General features: G+C 32.9%; 1 protein-coding gene across 1 annotated transcript in view; it reads right to left on the bottom strand.

The window, feature by feature from the left end:
• Positions 1-10,633, bottom strand: part of LOTGIDRAFT_159635 (hypothetical protein) — a gene marked incomplete at both ends in the record, with an annotated part of 24,596 nt that extends 13,963 nt beyond the window's left edge. The window contains one exon of the mRNA XM_009054135.1: positions 10,588-10,633. Within this exon, the coding sequence (XP_009052383.1) occupies positions 10,588-10,633 (46 nt within the window). The remainder of the gene's footprint in view (positions 1-10,587) is intronic.
• Between the last annotated feature and the right edge of the window lie 9,238 nt (positions 10,634-19,871).

Below are 19,871 nucleotides of genomic sequence, written 5' to 3'. Positions count from 1 at the left end.
TCCAACATGACCAGTGCCCTCTTAGTCCACAAGGGGACGCTGGTCGCTCTGGTACCCACCGTCAATGAAATCCTGGCTACGCCACGACGACAACGATAATAATCTAAATTGTTTTTAGAGGTTAGAAGATGGCACAAATGAAAATCAATTAGTCTATGGTGGTAGTGACCATCATAATATGACACCATATACATACAACATAAGCTACATTTTCTTATTACAGCCCACACATTATCACAGGTAACCAATTTATTGACCGGTAGACGTCAGGTTTATCCTTTCTCTCTTAAAAAAAATTAGATTTTGTCACGCAAACGTTAATTCAATTTCAAGATTAAAAGAATGGTGTGATTTGTTGCTACAGTGATTATTAGATTATTGCCCTCGAAGTAACGTTTATATTCATTTCAAAATTTATATTTTTGGATGAAAATATGAAACTATACAAACCTGGATGCGGAAAGCACAAATTACCATCTTAACGAATACTCAAACGAATGGATGTTAACGAAAGGATAATATTGTAAGCTTGTATGTAAGTTGTAGGCGGATTCCCTCAGTCAAGGCTTTCCCATTTCCATATTCGTACATATGTTTCTTTATCAAATTACCACCAGGTATTAATGGAGAGAAATATGACAGACGAAATCAAATTAAATTCACAAATAAATTGTAATTGGATGATCTCGTTTTATGGCCTATAATTTACTATGATCATATCCCAATAGACTTAGTCTGGGTGAATTCAATCCTCTGATTAATCGCAAGCAGACATCAAATTATTAAAGACATTATCTAGATACATACATTGAGTCAGTTTTTATATTGGTTGTATGTAAAATATTAGCCTGGTATATTTCATCTTGTATATCCAAGAGCTAAGATGAAAGGCAGGCCTACGGGGACCAAGGTATTTCATAAAACCTATCCTTAAGTGCTTCACTTACGTATTTTGTCTTTTTAACATGAGTAAGTCTGTGTGACCTGTCTGTAAAAAATAAAGATCTATATAATAAGATAACTTCTTAGAAATATCATTTGCCAGCAACCAGAGTCAATGTCCAAAGTGTTGAGAGAATGTATTTTAATGTTTTCATGTATAGAATATTGATACATTAAGTACTAAGTGATGGGAATTTCGATAAAGGGTGTTTAAATGTTCAATAGTCAATACATGCCTAAATGTACCATCATGTTTCTAATAATACGACTGTTTTGTTCCACGTAACATACATATTGTTTTTTTTTAAATTGATCAGACATTAAAAATACATACGTGATGATTTAAACTCGAAAATAAATGAGTTTTCACACCTCAATTTCAGCTTCTTTTTACAGAATTCTAAAAGAGTACGTTCTCCCAAGAGAAAGGAAATGTTAAAAATTAAAATGTAACAGTCTAGCTGTTAAAAGTATAATTAAGTTTAAACTCAGACTTGATTTTATTTAACATAAATGCACATAAGTCCCTAGGGATATCAGTAAATGGCTTCCTAGTTGAAGAATTGTGTGGTAAAATTAAACATTTTCCTCAACTTTCAACATTCAAATAGAATCAAAATTAAAGACTATGCGATCGTGTCTATTGATTATTGAATCTTTATCCAATTTACAATCTCCAAGTGCCCAAAGTATGAGTTGAAAATTTACATGTGACTTTTTCATTTTAAAAATTATCATTACAATATACCTCAATTGAAACGCTATTTCTCTAGGGAACAATATGCAGTTTTAAATCTTTCTCGTGGGAAATATTGATGCATGTCAAATTTTGAATTGCAACGTTTTCAAATATTTTTATCACTGTGAAGAGGCCTATTGTATATGTATTAAAAACAAAAACGAATCTTATGTTTAATATATCGTTCTCCTAAGATTGTAAATCACAAGAATAATGTCACGAACAATCATTTAGTTGTAATAAGATTTTAATACTCCATCTTATCTACATCTTCAACATATTCCTGGATACAATTTTTTTTTCATTTCAAAGCAATAACTATCCAATTCCAAATCAAATTCCAAGAAAAGACGTAGTTTTTACAGTAAATTAATGTCAGCAGCGAAAAAAATATGTAAAATATTTGACAGAATTTTATTTCTGATACTGTTTTTTTTTATAAACAAATGATTTATTTTGTCATTTATCAGAATTTGTGTCAACTGGAAAGAATAACTTTGACAAACGATTATGTTCAGTTCTTTCGAAAATCCATTTATAATGCGATACTCTGGTGTATGTTAAAATTGTTACTGATATAATACAAAATAATGATCATATTCACGATAAGCTATATAAGTAATTTTGTAAAGCATTCAAGATTTCAATGCAATCTGACAACAGAAAACTACTTGTGAATAGCACAGTTGTCTGTAGCTGCAGGCAGCCATGATCGATTGCTCGTCAATATTTGACTGTGGACTTTTGATGACCTGAGCTTCGTTTTATAAAAAAAATCAATATCACAGCTCAAGAAATATCGAATATACTAAAATTAACAATCGGTTTAGTTATGTGATACATTTTCACAATGATAGAATACCTTGAACAAGTAATTTTTATACGATTTTGTTTTGTTCAAAAACCACAACATCAGTGTCATATTATCACACTCGAGACCAATGGTTGCTCATATCTATCGTGTCACAATCTAATGGCTATAGATGACCACTAAGACAAAGTCTAAAACAAAGCATAAGCTGGGGATATGATAAGACTTTTCAAACTCTTTATCTTTTCAAACTTATAAATTGCACGTTTAAGAATGACAAGGTTTATCACGTAATAAATATGACTAGTTGGAAGCACAACAGAATCTTGCCATAGACAGTTAAAACTTAGGACATCTGAATATAATAACGTTATAGAATCACTAATTGCTGCCAGTTCTCTTGTGAATATCGAATTTGTTGTAAGTAGCTCATTACCTCTTATAATTCACAATAGAAGAGCTTTATTTGTTTAATTGATGAAAAACTGGACCCACAGGTATTCAGATATAAATTATATATATATATCACCTAGACTGTTGAAAGACTTTCTGTTGGAGACATTTATGCACTGTTGTTAAGATTTAAAAAGTCTCGTCAACTAAAATCAATGAACCCCATTCACCTGTAATTGTATCAATATTTTAACAAATTGTAGTTATTTTATTTTTTTGTTTTATTCTCTTGCCATTACATCTTATGACGACACGTGTATATTGTGTTGAAACATTATGTGCCTAACCTTATTAAAGAAGTGTGTTATATTCCATAATATTGTCTTGTGTTTTGTTAACAAATTGTACATATATTGTGTGAATTTTATAAACTTATTTTTATTATTTTTTTTGTTGCGTTTTTTGACCTACTTCTGAACTATTTTTAATGAAGATTGGATTATAAAATATGTTTTCCCTTCTGTGAAAATGGCGCATCAAGTGTTCTTAATCCAAGATAAAAAAAAACACGATTCCATCATGGCATGTGTTTCATCTAACTAATCCACGTTATTAAAAGGCTTTTGACACTTTGTACGACACAAGAGACTACATTACTTATCAGACCATTACACTGAAAATACTTTGAAACCTTTTTCTGATAGGAGTGAATGACAAACAAATATTGTACTCTCATTCTCTCAACACGCGTAGGTCTTCATAGTTGGAGAATAATGGCTTTCAAGATTTTACAATATCTTTATTTTTGTAGCTTCAACAAACGATAGAAATACGTTATAGTTTCGGAATGAACAGACGCTGTAGCTGCCCACCCTTATTAGAAAAACAAGATCAAATTTCAGAATATATTTTGGAAATTTAACCCCGTTATCATAAAATGCTCTAAAAATGGAATAATTATAACAATCGACTCCAGAAATTTTTAGAAATGCAAAATTCCTTCATGTAATTTATTTTCCATAAATCAAACTATAGGAATAATCTGACGTCATTTTTTTCTCAACCTTACTCTAGATATGAATGGCGGCTATTGGTAATTTTTATTCGGATAGTTCCCTAATCTTATAAAAAAAAAATTGAAAATCTTTGTCAAATCCCTGTAGGTAAAGTAGGTAAATTGATCCGCATAAATTTTATGGCATGAACGAATTTGTTATTCTTTTATCATTAATTATCTCGATCGTTAAGATTAAAAGAAAAACGTTGGTATGACATGGACTACATAATAGCCTTTATGATCACGGTTCTCAAGACCAACTTAAACACATGTATTGCAGCGGTCATATAAATGGTCAAGGCTATTCTCTTTATTGTCTATCGTATGATACTGATAAAATATTAATGCCAATGAAGACAGAACGCCGAGGGAATATAATATTTGTTTTTTGATCTAATTGATGCTAAGAACCTTTGATGAGATATTCCCTTTGGTCGTATTATCTCCATTTGTGGCTAGCACAATATTTGTTCCCTGGAATTCTGTAAAATCTGGTCAATTACAATCTCTTTGGAAACGCATGTGGGTGTTTTTACTATCATAAAAACTACAAGATATATACAGTTACTAAAAACGTCAAAAGCGTTTTGCGTTAAAAATGTCTTTTTGTAATTCAAGCAGTTCTGTGAATAATCATGAATTCCGTACACATTCTTGTCCACAGCAGTGAACCGTCAAAACCAAGTATTAAAGACCAAAAAATCTTGAATGCTCTAAAACAGGTGTAAAGAGATTGTACTAAAATGAGTACAAAATAGATATTTATTTGACTTGACTTTAACAAATTTCAGAAAATAATTTACTATCTAAACAGAGATGTTTGAATTCATGAGGCTTTTAATGACACAAAACAGTGTCTGCTCCACCCTAGGCCTGTACATTTGGGAGACTCAAACCCACCCTTCCCCGAAAACTAACCCAGTCAAGCTGTTTTCCGCCTTCTCAGTATCTCATAATTTAAGGGACGTGATACATATGTATTATAACACATCTATTAAGATATTATCATAGACATCAATGAGTTGGTTTCTTTTCTTTCAGGGGTATCGCCTTTGAATGAAACACAATTCCATCAATATTATACAGGTCATGAATCGGAAAAAGGAAAATTAACAAACAATCACATAACTGATTTCATCAATATCAAATTTCAAACTCATTAAGACTATTATTCAAATTACCACTGACAGCAATACCGATATATCTATTTACTTAGATAATTTGATGAAATATAATTATTAGCATTGACTATCCCCAATGGCTTGCTTGGGGATTTTACTTTTTATTCAGACAATTTCATATAAAAATATTTGATGATTGCTTCGATTGAGTCTTGTTTTTGTTATGTTACTACTGCAGTGAACCTATCGTGAACATCTTATGTAGTTTATGCTTTTGTATAATTGGAAGCAAATAATCATTTTAATTTCTAAATAAAAACTAAACACATTTGAAACTAAACATAACGTACTCATCTCTCATATTTCTTTAACATCCATGTACGACGTTATCACACCTAACCGTCGTATACCGTTGAGTAAGGAACATTTTCAGTCATCCTTTCCTAATATAAAACACAAATATAGCCAGTAGTATATTAGTCAATCTGTCATGTATCGATACACATAATAAAATTGATAAACGCCACGTGTGATTCAATTACTTGTAACAGTAGATATTCTCTCTAAATTTACATCTTTTATTTATTCAAGGAAATTACATTTTCTCACCAGAAATCATATCATACAAGAGCTTATCAAATTACGTTGGTTTTAAATAATAGCTTTACACAATGTTATTCTCATATATCGACTTTTTATACCATTTATTTTCATGGAAATTGGGTTTCAAATGAAGTCTCTTAAAAGACGATACATGGATAAGAAGGCTTAATTCTCGATGGTTACCGTTGAACACCATTACTCATTAGCTTAGCTAAACATAAACAATTGCGGTTTCTGAGACCGAGGTGCGATATATTGAACGGATAGTGAACGTGTCCCTTTAAGATGAATATAAAAAGGATGAACTGTCTGATAATGGTACAAATATAAATCAACTTTATCCTGTAACAAAGACCTGTAATTCATGTTTCTTCTTCTTATTCTTCATAATCCATGATTTTAAATAACGTGGCAGGTAGAATGTTATAATGTAAAAGTGATAATATTTTATATTTAAATACTGGTGAATGAAAAGTGTAGAGCGGCAAGATGAAAGAATCAGTGTAATCAATGTGAACTATTGTAAATTGATCGATCTCTTTACAATAGACAGTGTTATATCAATATGAAATGATGAAATACATGATATCAATATTGTTATAATCTATAATCATTTCTTGATCTATCATAATCCGAAACAGTCTACAATATATTTGTTGGTGGTTTCTAACGATCTAATTTTGTATTTTGCAAATGGGGGCCAAAGAGATAAATGCAAAGTTTCCAAGTGGGAAAACGCGGTAAACGATCGAGAATTTGTATAGACTAGCGTACAGAAAATTAAGTAATTTTGACAATTAAGGAATGACAATTTTAATGTGAACAGCATGCTATACTTTTCAGACTTTGAATACTGTTTAAGATTTAGATTTGTAGATCGGTAGTTGGCAGATTGACAAAACTTAATTGAATACAGAAGGTTCCATACAATTAATGGTCGTGCAGTATGCAGTAAATTAAAGGAGAGTGTTAGAGGTCTTGCGTTTTCATCACAACAATGGCCACCATTTCCCAGATTGTAAGCTCACCGCAGAGACAAACATAAGTTATAAAAAAAAGACTTTTACATATACACATGAATTTATACAAAGAGAGGAGGTCCTCGGATTACAACATCAAGTGAAAACAAAAAACCTTTACAGATGTACGGCAATTGATTGACAAGGCGATAAAAATTTATTATTATAAATTATATTTGTAATAATTCTTTCATTGATAATTCGTTTAGTTGTGTTTACATAAGCTGTCTTCCTCTCAAATTGTTCTTGTTCTTTATCGGTGAACGAACTTTGTGCTATGTACGCTTTGCACGAGAAACATATGAATATATCGTTTGAAATTAATTCGAAACCATAGCTGTTAATATATCTTTTATTCGGAGTGATAACAAAAATTGCATCCTGGTTTATTTTCATCTACATCGGATCATCAGGTACAACATCATTCAGTTGATACAGTTTTAGGGTCAATAAACTGTTCTGTTTATCAAACATCTATCTGTGGTCACTGATCCCATGGCTTGGTCACACTGTGATTGACTTTATCCACCAATAGCAATAGATATTCTCTAAATCCCTCGAATTAACATCAGCTGTAGCACATGGTCTTGCTCTGCATGAAGCCATGTAGTCGGTTGAATGTTCTGGAAATCTGTTGGGAGCACCGGCGTTCATTCAAATCTTTTCATATTGATATATGTATTTAATTTTTATGATAAATGTTAAATGTGAAGGACTTTATTTCACGATGGCCAACGGTTCAACTTTTTAGGCATCTGAATAGTTTCGTGCCGTAACCATTAAACAATTTAGGATTCTTAAATTTAACAATACTTTATTAAGCAAGCACATTTTACTAATATCCGTTAAGGCTGATTTGGCGTTTAGGTTGTTAATAACCATGCTCTCCGAAGACAAAGCTAGGTAAAAACGATCATCACAGAGAAACCCAATTTCTAAGACAAAACCATACCAACTGAGATATATCTACAGGTTCTGTTACCCATTTTCCACTTGTCCAGTATTTTCTTACTTAGACGTCGGACGTCGAAAGGCAGGTCAATTGGTGCTCTGGAGCCTTATTCTGGATAACTAAACTTAAGATGATTTTAGTATGTCAAGTCATCTGATTGGTCATTCACTAAAATTTATTTTAACTTTTGTTTTGTTATCCAATCAGATTACTGTATTTCTTGAAATCTGATTTTTATAACGTTAAGGAGAATAAGGCACATAGTCTTGGTCCAGACGATTTTCACATTCCTTCGTAGGGCAATATCCTTTCTTGCAAATTATAAAAAATTGTACTAATAGCCTTAATAATATTTAAATTGTCTCGTTCATTAACACTTGTCTAATGATATGACGGCCATTCAATACTCTATATATGTACTGCGTAAATTATTCTGTGTACACTTGTGCTCTTGGTTTTTGTTTTCAAAAGGTGATGGATCTTTGAAGTAGATCAACGAGATCTTACGAAGAACAAAAACAGCAAGGGCGTACCTTTGAATCATTAGTGATAACGGGCCAAGTAGGAGCCACAGAATGGTCAGGGAGCGTTGACAAATAGCACCAGGTATCTAATAACTCAATGACTTAAGATATTTTCCCTCTTCGCACCCCACGTCACTATAGAATAACATTCAAGGGACAGATGGGCCATTTTGGGGCTTTGTCAGAAGTAACTCAAAAGTACTAGAAAATCGCCTATTTCGGTTAAAAATACTTAAAACTAGGAATTCTACTATTTCTATATATGTATATAATGTCTTTTCTATTATCTTGAAAAGAAGAGTCGTCATTTTAACATTAAAACGCGGATAACCGGAAACCCGTTTTTGAGACTAAAGTATGATTAGTCAAAGATAATAGAGCACTTGTCTTTTTAAATATGTATGTAACATTTCAGGTGAAGCTAGAAAAAAATGGCCGTTAAATGGACTGGACAGAATATTTTTGTTTCTGATTAGACTGTCATGTATTAGAATAAGCGTATCACGTTAACTTTTCTTGACAGAAAAGTCAAGAAGATCACTCTAAACTGTTCTTATGATGGCTTTTCAGCATTTAAATTAGATTGAAGGACAGGGTGAATATGACAGAAATACGAGAGCAGATGTGTTAATTTCTAACAACTAGGATGAAAATGCTGACATTTCAAACGTGTCAAAACAAGCTGTGGAATTAAAGAGAATTTTTTAAATAATGAAATGTTATTACTTTTTTTATACCCAATTACAGCTATCACCATAGCAATATACAGATATACTGATGATAATAACATGTTGTTACATTTTTTGTCTGAATTTTATCGAAAAATTACCAGCATGATCTTTAAGAGAAACTGCGATGATAATAATACCTTTAATTTACTTCCGCCTTTTCTCTTCGATTTAATCTTATGTTTTATTTAGTGAATAACACGATTTTTTATGATTGAATTTACATGCCACTACAAACAGGGACGATTGAAATATTTCCAGATATTCAAAATATAACAATTCAATCTAAGTTAAAGTAATTTCATAGGTAATGTATACATTACAAGACAAACTTTCACTTCAAAATAAGCTCTAGCTTAATACGCAACTCGTTTACTGAAGTATACTCAGATACTAATTAAATCTGAAACTGTATTATTCCTGTACAGAAGTGTGCATAAATGTCTTTCATTTATAGAACATTGATAATCAATTAGCAGATAATCAAATGGACTTCAATTTTGACAGATGCCTATGTGGACAAAATGAAATGAAATACATTAAGGTCCATCAGCACCAAAACGGGTTATATAGCACCTGAACGCGATATATATGGTGGACAAGAGTATTTCGGACTAACACGAACACGGACGCCTTTGTGTGAATCATTTATTATAATGCATATGTAATTGAATCTAATTTGAATAATTGTTTATTCTTGGACAAAGTCAAGTGACAGGTTGTTAAGATGTCGCAGTAGCTGTCTCATATTTCTTCATTTCTCAACTGAAATACGAGACATTGGTGACAGACTTTAATACTGTTAACTATGATAAACCGCCATACATTATCCAAGGTCAGGGCTGTGAAAAATGTAGTAGGAGAAAAGGGTTTGGGTTTTCTTAATCCTTTTATGGGAGAGGCGGTTTTTCTTAATCTCAAGGTGTTATTGATGCTCAATTACGTTTCAAGATGCTTACCACTCGATAATTTTATCAACCTGCTTCTGACAACTCTATAGAAACCATCTTCCTTAAGAAACTAACGTATGCCCCTGACATAACTATAGAAATCACGTTCCATACACCATTTCCTCGCAATCTATTCCAAATCCCTACAACCATAACAATCATCTGAATTCCGCTGATAACTATATGGAAACCCCATTATAGCACCGACTTCCTTTACCACTTTAATTATTCGAACAATATAGAAACTGGTTAATACCTTCGACTTCCTTTATCACCTGACTTCCTCTGATAACTATTATGACACTTTGATGATGCCCAATGACTTCAAATTTAGACTATTAAGAAACAACTTCATAATACCACCAACTTCCTTCGCTATATCGGACAACTATATAGCAACTTGACAATATCACCGACTTCCTCTATCACCTGATTTCCCCTATTAACTATGTAGAAAATTTGATGATACTACCTTTCTTCCTATTCAGAAACCCTAGAATATCACTGACTTACTCCCCACCTGACTTCCTCTGACAACTGTTTAGAAACCTGATAATATCACTGACTTCCTGCACCACGTGACTTCCTCTGACAACTTAGAAACTTGATAATATTACAGGCTTCCTTTATCACGTGACTTCCTCTGATAACTATGTAGAAACTTTGATGATGCCACCTTACTTCCCATTCAGAAACTCATATCTGATTTCCGCTGACAACTTTTTAGAAATCTGATAATATCACTAACTTGCTTTATCACGTGACTTCCTCTGACATCTATTTAAAAACCCCATATTACCACCGGCTTCATTTACATTTACAGTAGGAAATGAGATTATGATCTGATTTACCGAGTTAGATCTAACCCGAGGCTGATAAATGAGAAAAAGCGCTTTGTGTGCGTTTTATTTGACTATCATAATAATCTCGATGGCTCCCATCCATCACCCTAGGGAACTAAATTTAGTCACATTTTACCCATAAAGCCGGTTTTATAGACAATATTATAGTAGGAGATGGCTGATAAGTTAATAAATGATATAGAAAAATATTATTGGTTACAATATACTAGCACCTAAAGGTATTCAAATATTCGAAATGGGGTGTTGGAATTAAAAAAGGCAAGTTTGTGTTATTGTCCTGCTATTACATTTTTTGAAAACAAACTTTGATAAAACACCATCGAGTTACAAGGAGCAGGTAAGGATGTTTGTCCTGATGACGAGGGCTATAGATTCCGATCTTGGTACCACGGACAGGTCGTGTGTTGGAGAATGGTAGTGTGTGTTTTATTATCAGGCAAAGTTGTAGGAGTACCATTATTTACTCAGACCATTCGTCAGATCACCATTCATTTACTCAGACCATTCATTTACTCAGACCATTCGTCAGAGCACCATTCATTTACTCAGACGGTATTGAATCCCAGTAGAAAGACATGGGTAGATAAAGAATACAACGTACCATGAGATTTCAGTTCAGTTTTGGACAGTTATGGAATCATATTGTGACCGTTTCCTAAGTAAAATAACTGAGCAATGTTGAATAACTGAATTAGTGCTGAATACATGGAACACATTTCACATTCAGGTCGATTGCTGATGGTCCAACCAGACAAACCGACCAACCAAATTTACATTGAGACAAATCAACCAAGACGATTAGTCGTCCGATATCAATACATTGTTTGTATTTCATTTCATGTCCATTACAGAGTTTCCTGGATTTCCATTATATAATTCTATTAGTTGTGTGTCGATGCCACTTATCTTGTTATTCTATCTATAGTACAATGATTTTATCGTATCACCAGATTTATGGCAGACAGGATACTGGAATAAGAATTAGGTTGACAGAATGTAGTTCATGGTTTGGTTAGGCACTTAGTTTCAGTCATCCTTTCAGTATCTTTTCCTGACCACCCAAGATTAAGCCATAGCAAATTGGAAGTTGAAGCTAGCCTTCTGATATATTTACTATCCTAAAGTCGTAAATAACGCAAGCTTTAAAAGTATCTTGGGAGGTGAAAAATTTAAAGTGGAATGAACTGAAGTTTGAATTTCGACAGCATAAAAACAAAATATATCTTGAAAACAGACCAAAAGGAGTGTAGTCTAACCTATAGTAGGACATGCTTGGTATAAAAAAAAAACAATAACAATAAAGTTCCCACGATGACGAACAGGTGTGTTTATGAAGGCATTACGTAGTATACACACCCATAGACAATTTCTTTCGAACTGGAATTTTACTACTCTGGTACTTTCGTACAGTAAATCTTGATCGGAAACGCGTAAACAATGCACGACCCGCCTATATGTCAATTCAAAGGAGATATACATTGAAAGTCGATATGGGTGATCTGTAACAGAACAAGAATCAAAACAAAACTCTCTAGCAGAAAATCAGTATTATTGAATAATGCCTGATATCAACATCCAGAACGTTCAAGTGTCTACCATCATAAGGTCTATCTTCAAGAGCTAAAAGTAAAATCCCAGGACATGGCGGGTGTTGTGTGCGAAGCAGACAATCGAAACACCTAATGGCACTTCTCATTGGAAGAGTCCACATCTATACAACTTTTACACTCGATTTTGCGATTCTTTGGACAAGATTTTTGATTGACTCAATTGTGTTGCTTTTACTCATTTTTATTACATTCACCAATTAACGTCATTTTATCTCACGCCCCCGAATTCTTTGGGCAACTAGCCAGACACCAAAAGACTAAGATTAACGTCACTGTCCTTTTTAAGAAACCCATATCACAATTTAATATTCCCCAAAAACCAAATATCCACATTGGGCAATTGTAGCAAAGCATATGGTAAAAGTTTTCGAACAAAGTGAATTATAAAAAAAAACCTACACGTGTTTACAGTAACAATTTTCGGATCTTTGCATAATGCAGATATAATAAAGCTTAATTGGTCAAAAAATGTTGAACTTGCACAATCATTTGATATATTTACTTTTTATATCTTAAACTGTTGACAGAATCCAATGTATACTTTGAAATTTCTAGACCATTGGCCTCAAATGTTCTTCCGTTCAAACACCATGTGTATCAATTAAGAGAAAATTTCTGTAATATATTGATTTATAATTTTAGTGCAAGGGTTTAAGTAATGAGATTTTAGATAACGTGTTTATCCTAACAATTAGATCTATAATTATACTCTAATATGTGTAAACAGCAACAAATTGCTTGTTATCTTATTTTTTGATTAACAATAACATCACAGTTTTATTGAATGATAATGCATGAACCAGTTTTTGTCATCTTTGTGTGAAATCAATACAAGATAGAAAAGACTGGACACATTTTTTCTTCTTAGTTAATCCGATAAATGTGTGTTAACAACTAATGGTAACAAGTGGTAACGGAAATAAAACGATAAAGGATCGCGATCTGACTATTGTTATAACACGGATCGAATCAACAGCCCATTAGAGTACTCTGCTTGTAAACAAGGGGCCCCTGACTCTTTTATATATGCCAGACTCTCTGATCTGCATAAATGACAAAAGGATACAGTTTGGGAAAAGATATTACTTTGACCTATATTGGGAGCTTCAGGCTAACAAGGACACGTCTATCTCGCTGGACTTGGACTGCTCTCACGCTGAAGGTATCAGATACATTTAATTATTCCCCAGTTGACAGATCTATAAAACAACGCCTACATATACTGGAAATTAATCAACTACTTTACGTAATGCTAATCAAATAATGTACAACTCGTTACATTGTCTTCCTGTTCGAGTTCTCATAGTGACAACAGCTGACACGATTCAATAGTCCTGGTCATCCAGGAGTTGGAAAGAATGCAAACTCGTTTTACAGTCGTAATTTCTGAAGCCTTATAACTAGATATTACACTTTTTATAGCCTCTGGGTTTTAACTTTTAATCAAATAATGTGTTAGTGGCTGTCCTGTTTCCCGTTACAATTTTTCTTAGTGACAGATGACACAATTCCATTATCTATGTTTCATGATGTTGTAGCCTACTTAACGTCGAGAGTAGATTTCAAAACTCCATAATAATCGACACTAAACAATACTATTAATTTTGTTAGCATTAAATAGTTTCAATCTTATATAAATATATATTGAAATGTAAAAAATGTATGTTCTCTTCATATTATGACCATGGTCAAAGTTTCTTTAGGAGAGTATCTTCTTTAACATCGAATACAGGCTAAAAGTATCAGAAAGTTACTGTAGCCACGCTGTACGTTCGTTAGCACGTTGGAAACTATAAGTTGTAAGCCGTGCTGAGACCCTTATATCCTTCTTTTTGAGTAATAATTATAAAAGATAAACATTCGACATAAAGTCTTTGATTATAATATGAAATCGATATTCCATATATTACTTGTTATACTGGTTGGAACAACGATTATGCTGTGCTCATCTCCGTGCTTAAACGTCTCTTATTTGTTTTACCAGCTGACAGTGCTCAATATTGCCTTTCTGCACTATCAGAATTAATACTCGAGTTTCGGTTCATTGGCAATTTAATGGAGACGTTCCGTGGACAGTCTCATAATTATACTAGCTTTCAAAATTAACTGCATCAATATCAGAAAGAATACTTATTCATTCTTATCCTTATTGCCGTAAATAGTCTGATCATTTTATACTCTCATTCAGATATTACAGATATTTTAGCTTAAATAAAGTGTTTGGTCGACTTAAGCACTTTACAAATCTGGAGTCTGTGGCAGGTTTAGATTTGATTTTCTCTTCGTAAATTCCGAACACGTACATGCCAACAAAAAGTTCTTACTTTGTCACGAATTGAGCACGAGTTGAGACAACGAGACAAGCAAATGTTTATAGCAATACATTTGGATTTTTCAGTTGTATTGCCATCGTTGAATTCGCCAAAATACGAAGGATAATAAAGGCAACTCTCGACAGCCTTCGTAAAGTTAAAACAGTATCAGTAATGAATGGGATGTATGCTTATAAAATTGGAAATCACTAAATAGTAAGGATTTATGGAGAAATGGGTAATGCAATCGATCAAGGATCCTGAAAAAGGTAATAAAAAGGGAAAAGTTGAAAACCCCTGGTCTATAACGAGTTAAGAAAATAAAACAGAGCGATTGAGCTCGGATGAGAATCAGACAAAGCATTATATTGTTCAATAAATAAAACTCCTACCATATTACCTACTTAGGTCATCAATATAGAAAGAGAAAACTTAGTTGAAGACTGTTTAAGCGAGACTAATAGGGTTTGATAGAATTATCGGAAGGAAATATGTCAGTGGAGTAGTGTAGCGTTACTGTTATTGTCTCTCACGTTTTATATTTTATCTTCCAATAACACCAGTCCAATAACACCAGTCCAATAACACAATATTAACCTGTTAAATTTTCAAATTTAATCTGAGTAGTTCAACAGAAAAGGAATATTATACTCAAAGGGCCAATAAGAAGTACTCGCAAGATAGAACTTGTTCCAATGTAAGACTAGGATAGGATCAAAAAGTGAAAAGAATATGTTATTCACGTCGATATGAAAAGATTGTGGAACAGGTTTTCGCCTTGATATCTTTTTCAAATTTTCAAATCTAATCGTTGTTCGACAGAGACTGACTCCAAGGGCCTACAAGATATATACTTTCTTCCAAAATAAGACTAGGTTGGGTTGAAATGGTAACAAATTACACTACTAAGCGATATCTCGTTGCCTTTTTCTGGAGGTTAATGGAGATGTTCTGATATCCAAAGTCAAAGATGTCTGATATTAATGTATTTAAACCATTTCGAACAGTCTAACAATGGTGTTCTGGTCTTTATCAATCAATTAAAATAGACGTTACAATCCTCAAAGAATTGTTATATTATGACATATATCCATAGAAATGTGTCATGCCATTATTTTAACATTTATTTACATAATATAAATAACACATTTTCTGATATTAATACACACGGTAGATTAACTTTAAGTCTTTTCTAAGCCTCACTTAGCTTATCACATGTTGACAAATTCAAAGGCTCAAGGCTTCTGATATCCTTACCGATCGTGATTACCGTGATGAGAAAAACGCTTCGTGGCAGGAAAGAACAGATTATAATGTTTTCAAAGATTAACCTGGAGAATAATGATAGTAAACAGGTTTTTTAGCTTTTTATGTGTATCGGGGCCATCATTTCAACTGTTGTTCAGGTAATGATAGAAATGCTCAACAAACATATATCACTGTCGCAAAGGCTGCAAATTTCACTTAAGGTCCCTTGTCCCCTCTTAACCAAGAAATAGAGATGACTCAGCTTTGCGAAAAGCCCACTCCCTAACGTTTCAAATTTCCTATCACTAAATGTCTGGTACTGCAACCCCTCTTCTTTTTTTTTACTGGATGAACATAGATACATAGTTGGTGTTTGTTGGTCGTTGTCCTGAGAGACGAGTCTAATAGGTCTTGTAATGCTAGAGAATCGCAGCATCTAGTATAGTTTGGTATCTTGTCTATCTGGAATGTCAACTTTAAGTTCTGTTCTCGGTTCGTTATGATTTATTCATCCCATAATCTTCTTTATTCCAATCTGCCCTAGTGGCATTTACACACATCGACAAAGCGATTAGACAGCCGTTTTAATCTCATCTTAGATGCTTGATATTTCATATAAATGGTGAAAGTTGTTTTGGCCTTGGGACTAAAGCAAAAAATAATCACTTGAAGTGATTTAATCTGATTTTAAAAGGACTTAATTTTCTCTTTCAATACCTAGTCAATATATGAGAACTTTTAACAGACGTAAAGTTAATGAGAAAATTAAAGATTTTCTATATTGCCGCCATTCCTAATTTCTAGAGTAAAAAAGAAAATTAAAGCCAGAGGGTTTTAATAAAGAAAGGTACAATTTAAAAAGAGCCGATGATTAAAATGATATTTCGTTTTATTGTGTAAATATTCCAGAGTAATCTTAATCCAAATACATCATTTAAAAAACTTATTTACAGGCATGGATTTTGAAACGCAATAACTTATTTTCATGTTGCCAATTTGCTAAAAGCGATCTTTTTGTAAGTCGTATAAAACATTAAAGTGATTGTCATTAAATGGACGTCTTTTTATCATTTTCTCTTCGATATGAAAGTTATTAAGATTGACAGTCTCTTCAAAAACACTTTAATGCTATATTTTTCCAGGAATCTAATTTGTTGTAAGGCTTCAGCCAATTAATGTGAATAAAAATGTGAAATATGAGATAAATCATTTGACCTTCAGGTCCGTAGCTACAAGGGGTGGGGAGCATCACTGCAATAGCACGAAGCGGAATCATTTGCTTTTCAACATTGATGACATGGGGCGAAATATCCGAGATTGCCCGAATTTCTGACCTAGTTATGAGATTTTTGCCCGAAAAACTTGCTGTCAGGGCTGCCCCCCTTTAGCTCAGCCACTGTTTGTAGGGCATATATATTTATAATCCTATACATATGAAAACAAAATTGCAGTATTAGAAGAGTCTTAGCTCTTCTTAATGTCAGCCTCTGGAATATTAAAAATTATACGAGCTTCTTTCATTATAACTCGAAAATAAAAGGTTTCTCTTCCCTTATTTTTATTATCAGAATGAAAACAAAAGATACATTTTAATTGCTTTTATTGCTTTTCAGGTGTCATGTTTTTCAATTTCTTCATTTTATAAGAGTTCGTCATCATCATAAAATAATTAAAGTCTGGAGACCTACATTATTATAAAAAAAAATCAGAATGTTGTGTTTACGACTTCCGTTATTCAAGGCGACAGTTATCAACATTAAAAACATATAGTTTAAATGTATCGTAAATATCATTGATATTAAATTTGAATAGTCACTAAATGAATCATAAAAAATAATTCAATCTTCTATACCTGAATAGTTTCACACCTGGACTAGAGTAAGATTGAAAAAAAAAACAAATTAAATTAACCTGATTTTTATATCCTAGATAAAAGCAATAAAGTGTCTCAACTCAATCAAGAAATATTCGCTATAATTCTGATTAGAAATGTGATATCAGCAAAACGTTGAAAATCCCATTTGATTATAGAAAAAATCTAAGTTATTGAGTTGGATTTTTGAGATATGGATAGTCAAGGGTTGTTTCTCTACGATTCAGTATACAATGTTAAAATACCACGAAGTTTGACTAAAAACCAGCCAGTAGAACGTTTCGTTATAAAGAAATACAGCATTGTGCATATATGCATCCAATGGATTTTCTGTTCATTAATAGAATAATGAGGACCGACAACACCACGATAATATTACCTTTCAAAGAATTCCAATGGATTTTTCTGCACCGAGTTAGGCTAATAAAGACCGACAACATCACAGAAATATTTATTACCTAATCGCCATTACATGATTCAATCACTACTTTAAGGAAATCAGTTGACAGTCTCCAGACAAACATGCAAATTAACCGGAAGTAAGTTATGTGATTCATGAGTAGACATGTATCAATTACCTTATTGATTGGTAAGGTTTATATTACCTAGCATATCAATTGATTACAGACATTTCTGTCGGTTTAAAGATGGTCTTCAAACAAACGATTTTGGGAAGATTATCACAATATCGGAGTCGTTGATGCTTTAAAAGCGATGCTGAGTCATAAAAAAAAAGTCGCACAGAGTGATAAACCTGACGAGCGGGCTCATACGGTAACGGTGTATTTTCTTTGAACAATCAGGTGGAGGGTCCGAATAAAGGCCACATTATTGCCAACGGGACACCAAGCAACAGGCATTTAGGAACTCAGTATTAAATCTTAAACTGGGAGAGGGGATGAGCAGCCAATCGCATTATCTAAATGCATACAAAACAAGCAGTTAGTGGGATTTTGATATTACAGAAATTAATTAATAAAACATGATGAAATGTACCAATAACTCAAAGAATTCATATTGTACTGTTCTTCACAATGTCAAGGCATTACGACCTTCGCCTTTTACCTTGACACCTATAGCCGCCTTTTTTTGCATCATAGAAGTTTGTAAATGCAGAGATTTGATTGGATTGTTCGCTTGACATTGTGAAGATGTATTGTAACATGTTTCTTCCTTATACGAACTCAGATTACACTAAAAACAACATTACGACTCAAGGTCTTGTTTCTTACAATCAATTCTTATAACATTTTCTTTGAGTTAATGTTCATAATTTACGTGAATACATACACAAGTAGAAAGTTATAAAAACAATGTTTTAAAAATCAATAAGGGTTTTTTTAAAATTGAAATAAATTTTTAAACAGTTATTGTAAAATTCATTTCATTTCACGCTTTGTGTCATGTTGTCATTGTGTGTTATCGTTTCTATTGTTAACAATCTCCTTGTACGTAGATACTGGATTCATAAGCATCGTGAAGCACATAGTTTTATTAAGACAAGGATATTGAAAACAGAATGGGAATGTGGGGGAACTCGATAACAAAGGCACCTTGACATTTTTACTTCTTGTTTAAAAGTTGAAAGGGTCGAAATCAAAACCAACAGTAGCCATTTGTAATGTAATCAAGCAAATGACGTCGCTGAGCAGAAGAACTTCACTGTAAAGTGATAGCACGATTTTCTTTGGAAATATTTATTGTGTTTTTTATATAAGATGATTCGGCTCATTAATCACTAGTTCTTGCGGAACTACAAGATTCGGGGAAAGGATTTTCGTAAAGCCTTTGACCGAATGGATGATGACAGATCAGTTGACTCAAAGCAAACACATTGGAATCAAATAAATACTTTTACTTATGCAAACCGACGTGAAATCTGTAGTTTCTTGAACAATAAAGACGCAACAGGACACTATAATAGGATTATAAGATTTGCATTTGTGATTATAAAACATGTAATCTCTGTCTGTAAAACAAGATTATGTTACATAAAAACTTTAAAGCGCACGTACTGTTTTGTCTAACAATCACATAGCTTTCATGGCCATTGTTTTTATTGTCTATTGTTTTCCATAATATTGTTAGATTACGAAACGCCACCAGTGGCAGAGCCAAAGGCGATT

The sequence above is a fragment of the Lottia gigantea genome (genome assembly GCF_000327385.1).
Source record: "Lottia gigantea unplaced genomic scaffold LOTGIsca_21, whole genome shotgun sequence".
Taxonomy (NCBI): domain Eukaryota; kingdom Metazoa; phylum Mollusca; class Gastropoda; family Lottiidae; genus Lottia; species Lottia gigantea.
Note: the sequence above shows the minus strand (reverse complement) of the source record. Positions and strands in the feature narration are given on the sequence as shown.